We start from the raw sequence: 17,602 nt of genomic DNA, 5'->3' as shown, positions 1-17,602 counted from the left end.
GTGGGCGCAGAGGACCGGGCGAGTGCGCGGGCGGGCGGCCGTTGGCTGTGGAGAGGCCGCCTCGCCGGGTTCGGGAGGCCGAGTGGACGGGCCGGCCCTTGGGCTCGGGGGCTACAGTGGAAGCCCGGAACGGGCCGGGCTGAGCCGAGGGGGTGCCAGGGAGGCGCTCAGGGTCGCAGTCCGGCCGGTGCCCACCTGGCAGCGTCAGCCAGGCGACTGTGTGCGCGGGAGGGAGGCGTGGGTTTGTCTGGAGCCTGTCCGGACCCTCCCCGAGTCGCCTGGCCGGCTCCGGTTGACAGCGGCGGGAGTGTGGGGGCAGCGGCCCAAGTGGACGAGCACGGCCCCTTCAGCTCCCTTTCTGCCCGACGAGAATGCCCGATGTGCCCGGCTCCAGGCTCCTGGGTTCTGGCTCCGAAAGCGGCTCCTGCCACGCAGGGTTGCTTTGTTCACATAAGATGTATACAGTGAACCCCCAAAACTGTTCTGCCGCGAGCTAGGCGGAGGCTTAATGTGACAAAAGGGGCCGCAATGCAATGGTTTCAAGTTTAGGCGAATTTGGACAATTTTTTTCTTCTAAATATATATTCCTTATAGTTTTGAGGGAAATAAAAGTGAATCTTTACATTGTTTTTTGTGGAACATTATTGAATAACGCCCCCATTGAAGCCCTTGTCTTCTGGGCGCTCCTCACTTCCCCCACCCGCCCTCGTATCCGCTGTTAAAAATTTGGCGTTTCTGCTTCCAGATCTTTTAAAAAATTTGTATGTAGTTTTATGAATTTTAAGTGACTTCTTTCTGCACAGAATTAATAGTGACAGCTGTAATTTTTAAAATCGCATTTTACTGTTTGTTAGTTTTATGCATGCCTCATTGTTTACTAGAATAATGGACGTTCCTCTAAGTCTTACAATCTATTGAGTTCAAACTCTCAATAAAACCATCTGAAGGCCCTTATTACATGCCAGTGTGCAGATCTGGGTGTGATTTTTTTCTTTTCTACTGAGGCAGTTTTTTCAAAATGACTACCTTTCTCCCCCCCTTTTCTTTAAAAAAAAAATATTTTTCTTTAAAACAGGAGTAGTATGGCTCCAGTAAATAGCTGGAGAGCTTTTTAAAAAAATAACATGCTGATGTTAGTGCATTCTTTAAGAGCAATCTCGTACGTTGATCTAATCTAGTAAAAGAAAACATTACATGTTTCAGTATATTTTATGAGCAGTGATAGAAATTTAAGGAAGGAAGATTGTGTAAGGAGAATTAGTTTATTGATCTTTTGAGTTTATTGGGTATGCAGTATAAAAACAATTTAGCCATGTTTTTTGAAGTAAAGTTAAACTTCTATTCTTACCATTAAAATTTGTTAAATCTGACAAAATTGGATTTTGTGATTTAAGTCTCTTTGCTAGATAATATCAATATTTAAATCATTTCCATTTGTTCTAATGAACTGCAGTATAAGGTTTACATGGTATGCTTTATGCATTCCAGTTTTTGTAGGGCACAAGTTATTGCAAGTCTTGACCTTGTTTTACTTGGCATAATGGAATCTTTTGGGAAAAATAACCTGTTTTTAATATCCTGGTTAAAGAAAAAGGAAAGGATAATAAACTTGTTAGGAGTCCCCTTAATTGTTCAGCAAAATGTGATGAGCATTTTATTTGTAAACATACATTAATTTTGTCACACACACACAAAACTCCCCCCCCCCCCCAGCTGCCATTACAAAATACCATAGATAAGGTGGCTCTAACAGTAGTAATTTATTTTTTCACAGTTCTAGAGGTTGGGAGTCCCAGATCCTCGCAGAGAGTGAGCTTTCTGGTTCTGTTCTTTTTTTATAAGGGCACTAATGCCATCATGAGGGCCACACTCTCGGGACTTTAAACCTGATTATCTAATCTCCAAATACCTTCAGATTAGGGGTTAGCATTTCAATTTACGAATTTTGGGAGGGACACGATTCAGTCCACAGCAAGCTACTATATAATTTAAAATGTTGGTTTTGTTTTTTATTCTAAATATTTAAGAGAATATAATATACATGAGGACTAATTAAAATTTTTGGTGATTCTTGGGGCTCCTGGATGGCTCAGTGAGTTAAGGGTGCCACTCTTGATTTTGGCTCAGGTCATGATTTCATGGTTTGTGAGTTCCATTCGAGCCTTGGGCTCTGCACTGACAGTGAGGCACCTGCTTGGGATTCTTTCTCTCTTTCTCTCTGCCCCTCCCCTGCACCTGTGCTCTCTCAAAAATAAATAAACATTAAAAAAAACCTTTTGGTGATTCTTAAAAATGATTTATCTTTTACTAAAAGCAACTGGATTGAAGGCAACAAAAGATTAATTTTAAATTTCTAATTATTGGAGAATACAATCTTCCAATAGTTACAAATGAGAAAAAAAATATCTAGAAAGCCATTTTTTTAAAAAAAAAATTTTTTTTTTCAACGTTTATTTTTGAGACAGAGACAGAGCATGAACAGGGGAGGGGCAGGGAGAGAGGGAGACACGGAATCTGAAACAGGCTCCAGACTCTGAGCTGTCAGCACAGAGCCCGACGCAGGGCTCGAACTCACGGGCCGTGAGATCATGACCTGAGCCGAAGTCGGACGCCCAACCGACCGAGCCACCCAGGCGCCCCTAGAAAGCCATTTTTTAAAAAAGTATTTATTTTGAGAGTTCATGTATGCGTGTGTGGGAGGGGCATAGAGCAAGAAGGAGAGAGAAAATCCCAAGCGGGCTCTGTGCTGTCAGCACAGAGCCCGTATGTTCTGTTTCCGTGTGTGTAAAAGTTTAAAAACAGGTACAGAGATCAAGCAAGAAAGACATAGATTTTCAGTTGCTTTGTAACATACCCTTTATATCCTGTATTGAAAATACAGTTCTGAAACATCTAAACCACAATACTTTTCATTTTCGAGAGGTTTCACATCAAGTAGCTCAAATTATTGAACCATCTTGTATATAGGAATATTCAAGATTCTTATTAGTTGTCTGGTATCTTTTGTATATGTGTCTGTTTTTGCCTTAAATTTTTTTAATAAAGCAGTTTTTTTCCCATTTATAGGAAATGTTATGTGTTATGTTGCAAACATGTCCACTGTAGGTCACTTTGGTTCTGTTAGCAAGGAAATGTAAATGAGTTCTCTGTAGTGTGGTTATTTTGAACTTTTGAAAATCAATGAAACAATATAGAACCAGGGTCTTGTTTTTGCACTTGTTTTTTTACCCGATGCGGGGCTTGAACTCGTTAACTGCAAGATCATGACCTGAGCCAAAGTCAGACACTTAACTGACTGAGCCACCCAGGGCCCCTATTTTTACCTTTTTTACTTGTAAACAATCTGAATGCACTTTACAAGGGATAAATTGATACACAATAAGTCATCAGTAAACAAACTTTAGGTTTTTAATTATTTTTTTAATTTTAAAATCCTGAGAGTATAGCATTAGAACTTTTGTTAGTATCATCTTTGTCATTACAACTGAAATTTGAAGGAAATTTAGGATTTTTTTGTTTAAAATCCAAATTGTACTATAAAAGAGCAATATTACTGAAGTCCACCCTATTTAATATTCTTTTTCTAGGATCTGGGTTTTGGTGGTGGTTGGTTGTGTTTTTATCAGAGTTGGGATTAGGGGAAGGACAACTTTCCATTTAAAAGGGACTTTAGGGTAACTTAGCTCAGGCGCATGAATGTTTCTAGTCATAAAACATTTACTAAGGGATGAAAATCCACCTATCGATTGGTGTTTGTACATTCTTTATCCCAAAGGCAAATGTACATGTCTCACTTAAGTGCAGCCCTCTGTTAATTCTGGATATGGGTTGGTATATTATTCTTGTGTATAAGACAGAGACCTAAATTTATATTTGTTCGGTTTTAGTGACTGGAAGAATATGCTTGCTGAGTAGCAAAAGACCTTTTGAACAAGAAAATCATGTTTCTGTGTTTTTTGGATAGCACTAATTTAAAATAGTTTACAGTACAGTGAATTACCTTAATAGTGTAAGTGTAAAGGAAATGAGTCAGTACCTTTGAGTTTGATTTCTGTGAAGATGTGAAATTTTAAAATGACAAACATCTATTTTGGGTACATTTTACAGTAGTAAAAAATGTAACATTACATTTTCTGTCCTGGTTTGAAAGAATCTCATCATATTCTTGATAAAGCATGCTATTTGAGCTATCTGGAGTTCGATTATTTTTATAGGATTCATTGTGATTTTTCTGAAATTGCAAACTAGAGATCCTTTGTTTAGTATTTTCATGTAAAAAAAATTCTATCAAAATATTAATTTAGCTTAATCAGATCAAGTATTTATATTTTAGACCATGAAGCATTTTTTATATATATGGATAAAAAGCTTTATAATTGTAGCTAAGCTTTCACACAGGCAAAACAATGGGCAAATGGAATTTATCTTGAAAAGTAAATTACAATTTTCTGACCATAATTATTCTGAGTACTTTTTATTGAGATTACTTTCTGGTTTTTGGTGAACATGTCTTGATTTCAGGGATCATTAAGGCTAGTATTAGTGAAATGACTATGCAATATCAAACTTTTAAAAATGATTTTTAATATTTGGCTTTTGAAAAATCATTATAGACTTGACATGGAGAAAGCCGCTTGTAAGTAATTTACACATTTGGAAACAGAAGGTTGGGGGCGCCTGGATGGCTCAGTCGGTAAAGCATTTGACTTTGGCTCAGGTCATGATCTCAGGGCTCATGGGTTCAGGCCCCGTGTTGGGCTCTGTGCTGACAGAGCAGAGCCTGGAGCCTGCTTCGGATTCTGTGTCTCCCTCTCTCTCTGCCCCTCCCGCTCGGGCTTGAGCGTGCTCTTTCTCTCACTCTCTCTCTCTCTCTCTCAAATAAATAAAAATATTAAAAGAAAAAAGATCCTAGATCTTGACTCCTACATTCTCTTTTGTTTGTGCTATACTTTTGCCCTTCAAAGTGATTGTTGTGAACTACTCTTTTTTGTCAGTGGCAGTTGGCATCTTACCCTCTCATTTTAGAACCCGAGTCATTTTCAGTACTTTCCCTTTAAAAAAATGGTTTTAACAGAAGTATATTTGGCAGCGTTACATTAGTTTCAGGTGTACATTATAATATTTTGATAGTATAGGTTAAGATGTGTTCACCATAAATGTAGCTACCGTCTGTCACCCTAGGAGTCTATTCCAGTACCATTGACTGTATTCCTTGTGGTGTGCCTTTCAACCCAGTGACTTTACTTTGTTCTATAATTGGAAGCCTAAACATCCCATTCTCCTTTACCCATTTTGCCCATACCCCTACCTATGCCCCACCCCAAAGGGGCCATCAATTTGTTCTCTGTATTTATGTGTCTGTTTCTGCTTTTATTTGTTTGTTGATTTGTTTTTTGGATTCCACATATAAGTGAAATCATATGATATTTGTGTTTCTCTGACTTATTTCACTTAGCATAATATTTTCTTTTTTTTTTAATGTTTGTTTATTTTTGAGAGAGAGAGAGAGAGAGAGGAACAGAGAGAGAAGAAAGAATCCCAACCAGGCTCTGTGCTGTCAGTGCAGAGCCCGACATGGGGCTCAAACCCATGAACTGTGAAATCATGACCTGAGCCAAAATCAAGAGTTGGACACTTTCTTGACTGAGCCACACAAGCGCCCCAGCATAATATTTTCAAGGTCCATCCATGTTGTCACAACTGGCAAAATCTCATTCTTTTTATGTCTGAGTAATACTCCTGTGTGTATGTGTGTGTGTATCACAACTTCTTCATCCATTTTTCTGTGGATGGACACTTGGGTTGGATATCTTGGCTATTGTAAATAATGCTGTAATAAACATGCCTATGTAATAAAGATGCCTATGTCTTATCAAATTAGCGTATTCCAGTCGGGCCCTCATTCTTATGCTGGGATTTCTTTAATTACTTTCTAACCATGTTCTCTTTTCTAACTGGTTCTAATAAACTGCTTTCAAACATGTATTTTATTTTATTATTTTTTATTTTTTTTTCAATATATGAAGTTTATTGTCAAATTGGTTTCCATACAACATCCAGTGCTCATCCCAAAAGGTGCCCTCCTCAATACCCATCACCCACCCTCCCCTCCCTCCCACCCCCCATCAACCCTCAGTTCTCAGTTTTTAAGAGTCTCTTATGCTTTGGCTCTCTTCCACTCTAACCTCTTTTTTTTTTTTCCTTCCCCTCCCCCATGGGTTTCTGTTAAGTTTCTCAGGATCCACATAAGAGTGAAAACATATGGTATCTGTCTTTCTCTGTATGGCTTATTTCACTTAGCATAACACTCTGCAGTCCCATCCACGTTGCTAGAAAAGGCCATATTTCATTCTTTCCCATTGCCACGTAGTACTCCATTGTGTATATAAACCATAATTTTTTTATCCATTCATCAGTTGATGGACATTTAGGCTCTTTCCATAATTTGGCTATTGTTGAGAGTGCTGCTATAAACATTGGGGTACAAGTGCCCCTATGCATCAGTACTCCTGTATCCCTTGGATAAATTCCTAGCAGTGCTATTGCTGGGTCATAGGGTAGGTCTATTTTTAATTTTCTGAGGAACCTCCACACTGCTTTCCAGAGCGGCTGCACCAATTTGCATTCCCACCAACAGTGCAAGAGGGTTCCCGTTTCTCCACATCCTCGCCAGCATCTATAGTCTCCTGATTTGTTCATTTTGGCCACTCTGATTGGCGTGAGGTGATATCTGAGTGTGGTTTTGATTTGTATTTCCCTGATGAGGAGCGACGTTGAGCATCTTTTCATGTGCCTGTTGGCCATCTGGATGTCTTCTTTTGAGAAGTGTCTATTCATCTTTTCTGCCCATTTCTTCACTGCGTTATTTATTTTTCGGGTGTGGAGTTTGGTGAGCTCTTTATAGATTTTGGATACTAGCCCTTTGTCCGATATATCATTTGCAAATATCTTTTCCCATTCTGTTGGTTGCCTTTTAGTTTTGTTGGTGGTTTCCTTTGCTGTGCAGAAGCTTTTTATCTTCATAAGGTCCCAGTAGTTCATTTTTGCTTTTAATTCCCTTGCCTTTGGGGATGTGTCAAGTAAGAAATTGCTACGGCTGAGGTCAGAGAGGTCTTTTCCTGCTTTCTCCTCTAGGGTTTTGATGGTTTCCAGTCTCACATTCAGGTCCTTTATCCATTTTGAGTTTATTTTTGTGAATGGTGTGAGAAAGTGGTCTAGTTTCAATCTTCTGCATGTTGCTGTCCAGTTCTCCCAGCACCATTTGTTAAAGAGACTGTCTTTTTTCCATTGGATGTTCTTTCCTGCTTTGTCAAAGATTAGTTGGCCATACGTTTGTGGGTCTAGTTATGGGGTTTCTATTCTATTCCATTGGTCTATGTGTCTGTTTTTGGGCCAATACCATGCTGTCTTGATGATGACAGCTTTGTAGTAGAGGCTAAAGTCTGGGATTGTGATGCCTCCTGCTTTGGTCTTCTTCTTCAAAATTACTTTGGCTATTCGGGGCCTTTTGTGGCTCCCTATGAATTTTAGGGTTGCTTGTTCTAGTTTCGAGAAGAATGCTGGTGCAATTTTGATTGGGATTGCACTGAATGTGTAGATAGCTTTGGGTAGTATTGACATTTTGACAATATTTATTCTTCCAATCCATGAGCACAGAATGTTTTTCCATTTCTTTATACCTTCTTCAATTTCCTTCATAAGCTTTCTATAGTTTTCAGCATACAGATCTTTTACATCTTTGGTTAGGTTTATTCCTAGGTATTTTATGCTTCTTGGTGCAATTGTGAATGGCATCAGTTTCTTTATTTGTCTTTCTGTTGCTTCATTATTAGTGTATAAGAATGCAACTGATTTCTGTACATTGATTTTGTATCCTGCAACTTTGCTAAATTCATGTATCAGTTCTAGCAGACTTCTGGTGGAGTCTGTCGGATTTTCCATGTATAATATCATGTCATCCGCAAAAAGTGAAAACTTCATCTTTGCCAATTTTGATGCCTTTGATTTCCTTTTGTTGTCTGATTGCTGATGCTAGAACTTCCAACACTATGTTAAACAACAGCAGTGAGAGTGGACATCCCTGTCGTGTTCCTGATCTCAGGCAAAAAGCTCTCAGTTTTTCTCCATTGAGGACGATGTTAGCTGTGGGCTTTTCATAAATGGCTTTTATGATGTTTAAGTATGTTCTTTCTATCCCGACTTTCTCGAGGGTTTTTATTAAGAAAGGTTGCTGAATTTTGTCAGATGGCTTTTCTGCATCGATTGACAGGATCATATGGTTCTTATATTTTCTTTTATCAATGTGATGTATCATGTTGATTGATTTGCGAATGTTGAACCAGCCCTGCATCCCAGGAATGAATCCCACTTGATCATGGTGAATAATTCTTTTTATATGCTGTTGAATTCGATTTGCTAGTATCTTATTGAGAATTTTTGCATCCATATTCATCAGGGATATTGGCTCAAACATATATTTTAGAAAATACTACCTCTTATCCCACATTTTTTTTCCCTTGCTCTGATTCTGTTATGGTGTTCTATGGGTCACTCTCATCAGCACATGTTTATCATGCATTTTCTATATTCATGGTATTTTAAAGCATTAGGAGAATGTAACGATGTATAGGACATAATACCAGTGTCAATTTGTTGTAAGGGGGTGGGGTTTAAATAAATCTATGATCCCTACTTCAATAATTTATCATTCAGTTCAGGAGACTACATAAACACTGAGAAGTTCAATAGAAGAATAGTAATAATACACTTTTTCTTATTTTTGTACAGGTTCCTGTTGCATGTAAATCGTGTCCCTGTGGTTACATATTTATTAGCAGAAAACTTTTAAATGCAAAACACCCAGAAAAATCACCACCTTCTACAGGTAATTGTGAAAGTTTACCACATATTTAGCTTTTTGATGTAGAAATGTAAAACTAATTTTTGTGAATTTAGTATTTACATCTCTGTTGAAGTTAAAAATTAAAACCTATTAAAGTATGCCTTTGGTTCTTATTAGCTGTTGGAAATCAGTTTATGACATTAGTTTGCCCTTCATTCCATTTAAATGTTAACTCCCTTATAATGCTGATGAATCTGTTTATTATTGGAGGATGTGTCTCGACATAGAAGAGTTTTAAACAAGGGAGTGATCTGATCTGATTTTTACAAATTAAATAGTTTAATTAAGGTATAATTGATATTCAATAAATAGCACATATTTAAAGTGTACAGTCTGATAGGTTGTGTCATATGATTACACCCGTCATCAAAATCAAGGTAATGAACAATGTCCATCTTTCCAAAAGTTTTCTAGTTCCCCTTTGTTACTCTCTTCTTGCTACCTTCACCCCCACAAAACCACTGATGTGTTTTCTGTCACTATTCTTAGAACTTTATATAAATAGAATCATACAGTATGTACTTTTTTTTTGCCTGGCTTTCACTGAGCATAATTTAAGATTCAGCCATATTGTTGTGTTTATCAATAAGAATCAATTGCTTTTTACTGCTCACTAGTAATTTTTGTATGGCTATGTGACAGTATGTTGTTTATTCACTGGTTGATGGACATTTGGTTTTACCCCCTCAGTGCTGGTAAAATTTATAACAACTTTCAAGTTTTTTTTTTTTTTAACTAGTAACTGGAAAAATATAACTTGATTTTGATGTGAATATAAGTTTTAGACATATTGGTTATTTTTTATAATTCTCTGATTTAGAATATCTAAAAAATAATTTTGTTGGAGTTTTACTTTCCCATTAATGTAGACATATTGGATTTATTCAGTGAGTATATTTATTAAAAGATGAAATTTTGTTATTTATCCTTGCGTGATATTAGAAGAGTGATGATCTCCAAATAAAAGTAAATTGATTACAAATAAATTTTGAGTGACTGCTGTATGCTAGGCATTGTTCTAAGCCTTGGGCGTAAAGTAGTGAATGAAATCTGTCAAGGGAGGTTCACTGCTGCCATGGAGCTTACATTCTTGTGGGCATGAGATAGACAATGAACAAATAAAAAGGGCAGTTACTGGCTTGTGATAAATGCCTTGTAGGAAATTAAAATAGATTGCTGTCCTAGTATGTGACTAGAAGGCTACTTTTGATTGAGTGACTGGAGAAGGCCTCTCTGAGAAGGGACATTTAAACTGAGGCTGAATTGGAACAAGGGGCTAGCCCTGATAAGATCAAGAAGAACATTCTTGACAGATGAAATAGCAAATGCAAAAATTTTAGGGCTGAAAAAATTTTGGTGTATTTTAGGAACGAAAAGGCCAGTGTGGTTGCAGTGTAGACAGTAAGAGCAGGGGAATGTGGGAGATGAGGCCAGAGGGATAGGCAGGGGCCAGATTGCATACAGTTTTGTAAACCAGAGTAAGAAGTTTTGGATTTTGTTCTTAAAATGTGAGGAGAAACTATTCCTCGGATGTGGGATGGAGTGAGGTAAAGGTAGCATGATCTGATTTGCCTTTCAGAAATAACCATTTTGGCTGTTGTCTAGAGAAAGGTGTACAAGACAGAAGTGGGCTATTGCAGTATGTTAACTGAGTGAAAATACTAAGAGAGTGGTTAGGTTATAGTAGCAGATGATTCAAGAATTATTTACATTTATGTCTGTGAGAGGTCTGCTTATTCTAGGAGTCAAGAAAATTATTTCCATTTCTGCCTCTGTTTAAGTTTGTTCCCATTCATTATGAGAATAAAGGCTTTGCTGGATTAGTTATACAAGAGTCATCCAGAGAGCTTGTTAAAAATGGGTTCTCCTAGGATGTGGAGAAACAGGAACCCTCTTGCACTGTTGGTGGGAATGCAAATTGGTGCAGCCGCTCTGGAAAGCAGTGTGGAGGTTCCTCAGAAAATTAAAAATAGACCTACCCTATGACCCAGCAATAGCACTGCTAGGAATTTATCCAAGGGATACAGGAGTACTGATGCATAGGGGCACTTGTACCCCAATGTTTATAGCAGCACTCTCAACAATAGCCAAATTATGGAAAGAGCCTAAATGTCCATCAACTGATGAATGGATAAAGAAATTGTGGTTTATATACACAATGGAATACTACGTGGCAATGAGAAAGAATGAAATATGGCCTTTTCTAGCAACGTGGATGGAACTGGAGAGTGTGATGCTAAGTAAAATAAGCCATACAGAGAAAGACAGATACCATATGGTTTCACTCTTATGTGGATCCTGAGAAACGTAACAGAAACCCATGGGGGAGGGGAAGGGGAAAAAAAAAAAAAAAAAGAGGTTAGAGTGTGAGAGAGCCAAAGCATAAGAGACTGTTAAAAACTGAGAACAAACTGAGGGTTGATGGGGGGTGGGAGGGAGGGCAGGGTGGGTGATGGGTATTGAGGAGGGCACCTTTTGGGATGAGCACTGGGTGTTGTATGGAAACCAATTTGACAGTAAGTTTCATATATTAAAAAAAAAAAAAAAAAATGGGTTCTCCTGGGTCATATTCTCTAAAGAGTTTGGTTCAGGTATGGAAATCCTGGAATGATTCATTCAGTAGATTTCTGGGTGGTGTGTCAACTCAGTTCTGGGTCTCCAAAATGAGTAAGACATAGTTTGTGCCCCTTAGCGGGACAAATGTGTTAATTTTTTTTATTCAACAAATATTTTTGAGCTCCTTCTGTATACCAATGGCTCAGGTGAGAAATGAGATAAAGAAGAAACCCAGCAAGGATAGAGAGAAGGGACAGATGCTGCAATTAAGGAATTGGAATCACTTGAACCAGAGGGAAGACTTTTACAGTGACTCCCAATGACTTGAATTACTGGTTAGAAAAGGAATATAAAAAGGAAGACAAGTTTTGAGGGAAAGATGAAGAATTTAGTTTTGGATGTGGTTGTGAAATATCCTTGTGGGTTATTTTTTTCCCCATTGGACATAGAGTTTGAAGCTTAGGGAATAGCCGCAACTGGAGATAAATCTCTTTTTTTATGCTTATTTACTAATTTTGAGAGAGAGTGCACGCATGAGTGCACGTGCACTCCTGAGCAGGGGAGGGGTAGAGGGAGAGAGCGGGAATCCCAAGCAGGCTCCAAGCCCATCCTGAGCCCTATGCAGGGCTCCATCTCACAATGTGAGATCCTGACCTGAGCTGAAATCAAGAGTTGGATGCTTAATGGACTGAGCCACTCAGGTGCCCCTGGAGATAAATCTTGTTGGTTTTTTTGTTTTTTTTTTTTTTAATATTTATTTTTGACAGAGGCAGAGCATGAGCACGGGAGGGGCAGAGAGAGTGGAAGACAGAGAATCTGAAGCAGGCTCCAGGCCTGCTGACAGCATAGCTCCCAACTTGGGGCTGGAACTCACCCACTGTGAGATCAAGACTTGAGGCGAAGTCGTTGGACTGAGCCATCCTGGCGACCCTGGAGATAAATCTTTTGAGCCATTAGTGAATGGTAGTTGTCATCATGGAAATGGAGGAGATTGTGCCCTAGGGTCTATAGGGTAGGAAAAGGAAGGAGTTCAGAGACTGAACTCTGGCAAACTCCAGTCATAAATGGTGGAGGTTGTTAGGGAGTTCAGGTCAACTGAGAAGATGTACATGTACATGTCAGCTGTAGGGGAACAAACAAAAGAGAGTGGTGGTACTTAAGTCATGGTGATAAATAAGAGGCAGTTCATTATTATTTTACATTTGGAATTTCCTGAGGTTCTGTTGTTTAATAAAAAGTGGCCTTGTGACCTTGAAGTAAAGATGAGACAATAAAGCCTAGAAATTCCCTGGAGGAGGAAGAGGAACCAGCAAAAGAAACAAAAAATAGTTAAAAAAATGGAGGAACATCAGAAGTAGACTGTGCCGTAGAAACCAAAGGAGGAAAAGGTTTTAAGGAGAAAGGTTAAGAATATTCAAAGCCTAGAAAACAGTTTGGTATAGTACAAACATGGGAGTTGGAAACCTTGGCTTCAGATTCAGATTCCAATTTTGTCACTCTCTAACAAGTTAATTAACCCCTGAGTGGCTGCTACTTACTTGCATGTAAGGTAGATTTGTAGTATCAACTGTAGAGGATTGAAGTGCAGATGAAGTGCATATAAAAATGGCTAATGTAAACAAAGTTTAGTATGTTATAGGTACTCAGTAAATGTTCATTTTTACAATTAAATTTCTTAAAAGTAAGATTTACCTTGGTTAGTTTGTAGTATGTGGGAGATTGAGAAGAGTATAATTTTTAAAATGTCTACAGTTACCAAGTACTTGATGAACATTGGTCAATGGGATCCAAAACATTTCAGTTTTAATAAGAATTTATAAAATAAAAAATTAAAATGGACAATATAATATATATCTGGAAGGATAATGAATTTCACTAATAATTAGAGAAATGCAGTTGAAATAAAATACCATTCTTTTTACCCATATTCTGACAAAAATGTAAAGGATTTCCAAGTACTTTTATGAATATGGTGGAATGAGTACTTTCATACTAGTGGTGAGGTTATAAAACACCACAGCCTTTTTGCAGAACAGTCTGACAGTAGTTGTTAAAAGATTTAAATGCACATAACCTAGAATCTAGACTTCTTTATCAATAGGTATGTAACCTGGAGATAGTTGTTTATAATACACAATGAAATACTTAACTAGGATTTTCAGGCAACAGTGTTTATAATAGGAAAAGTGAAGCCAGATATTATCAATGGGGAGTGATTAAGTAGGGTACGTCTTTTAGGGAACAATAGTATATGCTAATTAGAGAGAATGGTGCAAATTGTTATGTATTGACATGGAAAAATCTCTAGAAGTTAATTTAAGAAAAAAAGTACAGGGCGTGCCTGAGTGGCTCCGTAAGTTAAACATCCAGCTCACAACTTTGGCTCAGGTCATCATCTCACAGTTGGTGGGTTTGAGCCCTGTGTCAGACACTGCTTGGGATTTCCTCTCTCTCTCCCTTTCGCTCTCCCTCCCTTTCTCCCTCCCTTTCTGCCCCTCCCCCACTCGTGCCGTGTGTGTGTGTGTGTGTGTGTGTGTGTGTGTGTGTGTGTGTGTGTGTCTCTCTCTCTCAAAATAAATAAACTTTAATACTTAAAAAAAAAGTACAAAACGATACTTGCATGAACTTTTTTTTTACAGAAGTTTTTTTTTCTTGTAATGAGAACTTTAAATATTTACTCTTAGTAACTTCCAAATATGCAATAGAGTATTATTAACTATAGTCACCATGTTGTATGTTACTTGTCATGACTTATTTATATTGTTGTTAGAAACTTGTACTTTGGGGCGCCTGGGTGGCGCAGTCGGTTAAGCGTCCGACTTCAGCCAGGTCACGATCTCGCGGTCCGTGAGTTCGAGCCCCGCGTCAGGCTCTGGGCTGATGGCTCGGAGCCTGGAGCCTGTTTCCGATTCTGTGTCTCCCTCTCTCTCTGCCCCTCCCCCGTTCATGCTCTGTCTCTCTCTGTCCCAAAAATAAATAAAAAACATTAAAAAAAAAAAAAAAAAAAAAGAAACTTGTACTTTGTATATTGTATAGTGTTACTGGAAGCTTGTAGGACCCTCTTCAACCCAGATCACCCCCCACCCCACCCCATGCCCGCAAACCTGCCAAGTCTCACCTCTGGCAACCACCAATCTGTTCTCTGTTATTTATGAGTTTAGGTTTGTTTTTTAAGATTTCACATATAAGTGGGATTATATGGTATTTATCTTCCTTTGTCTAACATATCACTTAGCATATCGCCATCCATGTTGCCAAAAATGGCAAGATTTTATTCTGTCAATTCTGTTTTACGACTGAATAATACTCCACATTATCTTTATCCATTCATCCATCAGTGGACACTTTAGATTGTTTCCATATCTTGGCTATTGTAAATAATGCTGCAATGAACATGGGGTGCATGTATCTTTTCAAGTTAGTATTTTCTTTGGATAAATACCCAGAAGTAGAATTGCTGTATCATGTGGTAGTTCTATTTTCCATTTGTTTTTAATTTTAAGACCCCACAAAATGATTTCTACATGGGTAGATCACTAAATAAGAAGGGAGGAATCAAGGAAGACTTTTACTTACACAAACATTTAAAACAGGAAAGAGAGCCATCTGTAAAGTTCAGATTGCAGTTATTTTAAAAATGAAATCAAAGCTGTAGAAGATAATCTTAAATTTCAGTGGGTTGAATTTTTTTTTTAATTTTTTAAATGTTTATTTTGAGAGAGAGAGAGAGAGACAAAGCATGAGCAGGGGAGGGGAGAGGTAGAGGGAGAGACAGAATCTGAAGCAGGCTCCAGGCTCTCAGCTGTCAGCACAGAGCCTGATGTGGGGCTCGAACACACAGACCGTGAGATCATGACCTAAGCCAAAGTTGGATGTTTAACCAAGCTACTCAGGTGTCCCGAAATTTCTGTTGTAAGTTTCTGACATGTAGGAGGAAAATTAGCTGCTAAGTCAAATAGATTTATCTAAGCTTAAATTGCTTAAAACTCAAATTTTTTCAAATATACTAATTATCTGTGTATCTTCATAGCACAGTAGAAATAGGGAGGTAGGACATTACCTACATAGAACTTTATCTAGCTGATTTTACATTTAAATAAAATTTATTATGGAAATTAAAGGATTTTTACAAGTTTTTTAATTTTGATAAGGGGAAAAGATGAGTGTTATAAATAAATCTGTATTAAGATGGGGTGCCTGGGTGGGTCAGTTGGTTAAGCTTCTGACTTCAGCTCAGGTCATAATCTCATAGTTTTGTGAGTTAAAGCCCTGTGTTGGGTCTGTGATGACAGCTCAGAGCCTGGAGCCTGTTTCAGATTCTGTGTCTCCTCCTCTCCCTGCCCCTCCCCTGCTCACACTGCTCACACTCTGTCTCTCTCAAAAATAAATAAACATTAAAAAAATTTTTAAAAAAAGAAATGCTCAGTGTTTTGTATGAGTGCATAGAACCAAAAGACAATTAATTATTCTTTGATAACTTTCCAAATGAGTTAGGTCTGTGTTATTCCTTGTATTCTTTTTAGGGGGGCAGTAGTAAATGGAGATAGGTTTTTAAAAATTAACTGTCTTGGGACACCTGGGTGGCTCAGTTGGTTAAGCGTCTGACTTCGGCTCAGGTCATGATCTCACGGTCTGTGAGTTTGAGCCCCACGTCGGGCTCTGTGCTGACAGTTCAGAGCCTGGAGCCTGCTTCAGATTCTGTGTCTCCCTCTTTCTCTGCCCCTCCCCTGCTCATGTCCTGTCTCTCTCTGTCTCAAAAATAAATAAAAACATTAAAAAAATTTAAAAAAATTAACTGTCTTGTTAATGTAGGATTTCATTTCTAAATTGAATGGTTGCCTAAGAGTTTAAAAAATAGATATTGGAGAGGATGCAGAGAAGGAGGATCTCTTTTGCACTGCTGGTGGGAATACAAACTGGTATAGCCACTTTGGAAAACAGTATGGAGGTTCCTCAAAAAATTAAAAATAGAGATACCCTATGACCCAGCAATTGCACTACTAGGTATTTGTCCAAAGGATACAGGTGTGCTGTTTTGAAGGAGCACATGCACCCCAATGTTTATAGCTATTGACAATAGCCAGTTTGGAAAGAGCCCAAATGTCCATTGACAGATGAATGGATAAAGAAGATGTGGTATATATATACAATGGAGTATTACTTAGCAATCAAAAACGGTGAAATCTTGCCATTTGCAGCTACGTGGATGGAACTAGAGGGTATTATGCTAAGCAAAAGTAGTCAGAAAAAGATAAATGTCATATGACTTCACCCATATAAGGAATTTAAGATACAAACAGATGAACATAAGGGAAGGGAAGCAAAAATAATATAAAAACAGGGAGGGGAACAAAACATAAGCGACTCTTAGAGAACAAACAGAGGGTTGCTGGAGGGCTTGTGGGAGGGAGAATGGGCTGAATGGGTAAGGGGCATTAAGGAAGACACTTGTTGGGATGAGCACTGGGTGTTACACATAGGGGTTGAATCACTGGAATCTACTCCTGAAATCATTGTTGCATTATATGCTAACTAACTTGGATGTAAATTTAAAAATAAATGAATTAAAAGGGAAAAAAATAGTTTTATGATTAAGTCTTAAACTATTGATTTGAAGCAATTTCTTTAAAAAAAGGTTAAAGAGTAGGTCTATTTTTAATGATGCATAGGGGCACTTGTACCCCAATGTTTATAGCAGCACTCTCAACAATAGCCAAGTTATGGAAAGAGCCTAAATGTCCATCAACTGATGAATGGATAAAGAAATTGTGGTTTATATACACAATGGAATACTACGTGGCAATGAGAAAGAATGAAATATGGCCTTTTCTAGCAACGTGGATGGAACTGGAGAGTGTGATGCTAAGTGAAATAAGACATACAGAGAAAGACAGATACCATATGGTTTCACTCTTATGTGGATCCTGAGAAACCCATGGGGGAGGGGAAGGAAAAAAAAAAAAAAAAGGTTAGAGTGGGAGAGAGCCAAAGCATAAGAGACTGTTAAAAACTGAGAACAAACTGAGGGTTGATGGGGGGTGGGAGGGAGGGGAGGGTGGGTGATGGGTATTGAGGAGGGCACCTTTTGGGATGAGCACTGGGTGTTGTATGGAAACCAATTTGCCAATAAATTTCATATATAAA

At 38.2% G+C, this 17,602-nt stretch overlaps 1 protein-coding gene across 3 annotated transcripts in view; it reads left to right on the top strand.

Moving 5' to 3' along the window:
• The window catches only part of C17H16orf87 (chromosome 17 C16orf87 homolog), a 35,061-nt gene that overhangs the window by 113 nt on the left and 17,346 nt on the right, over positions 1–17,602 (top strand). For all 3 annotated transcript variants that reach the window (XM_058708730.1, XM_058708727.1, XM_058708729.1), the window contains exon 2: positions 8,788–8,884. In XM_058708730.1, coding sequence (XP_058564713.1) covers positions 8,788–8,884 — 97 coding nt within the window. The remainder of the gene's footprint in view (positions 1–8,787; positions 8,885–17,602) is intronic.

This window comes from Neofelis nebulosa, chromosome 17 (assembly GCF_028018385.1).
Source record: "Neofelis nebulosa isolate mNeoNeb1 chromosome 17, mNeoNeb1.pri, whole genome shotgun sequence".
NCBI classification, from domain to species: domain Eukaryota; kingdom Metazoa; phylum Chordata; class Mammalia; order Carnivora; family Felidae; genus Neofelis; species Neofelis nebulosa.
This window is presented reverse-complemented; position numbering and strand designations above follow the sequence as displayed.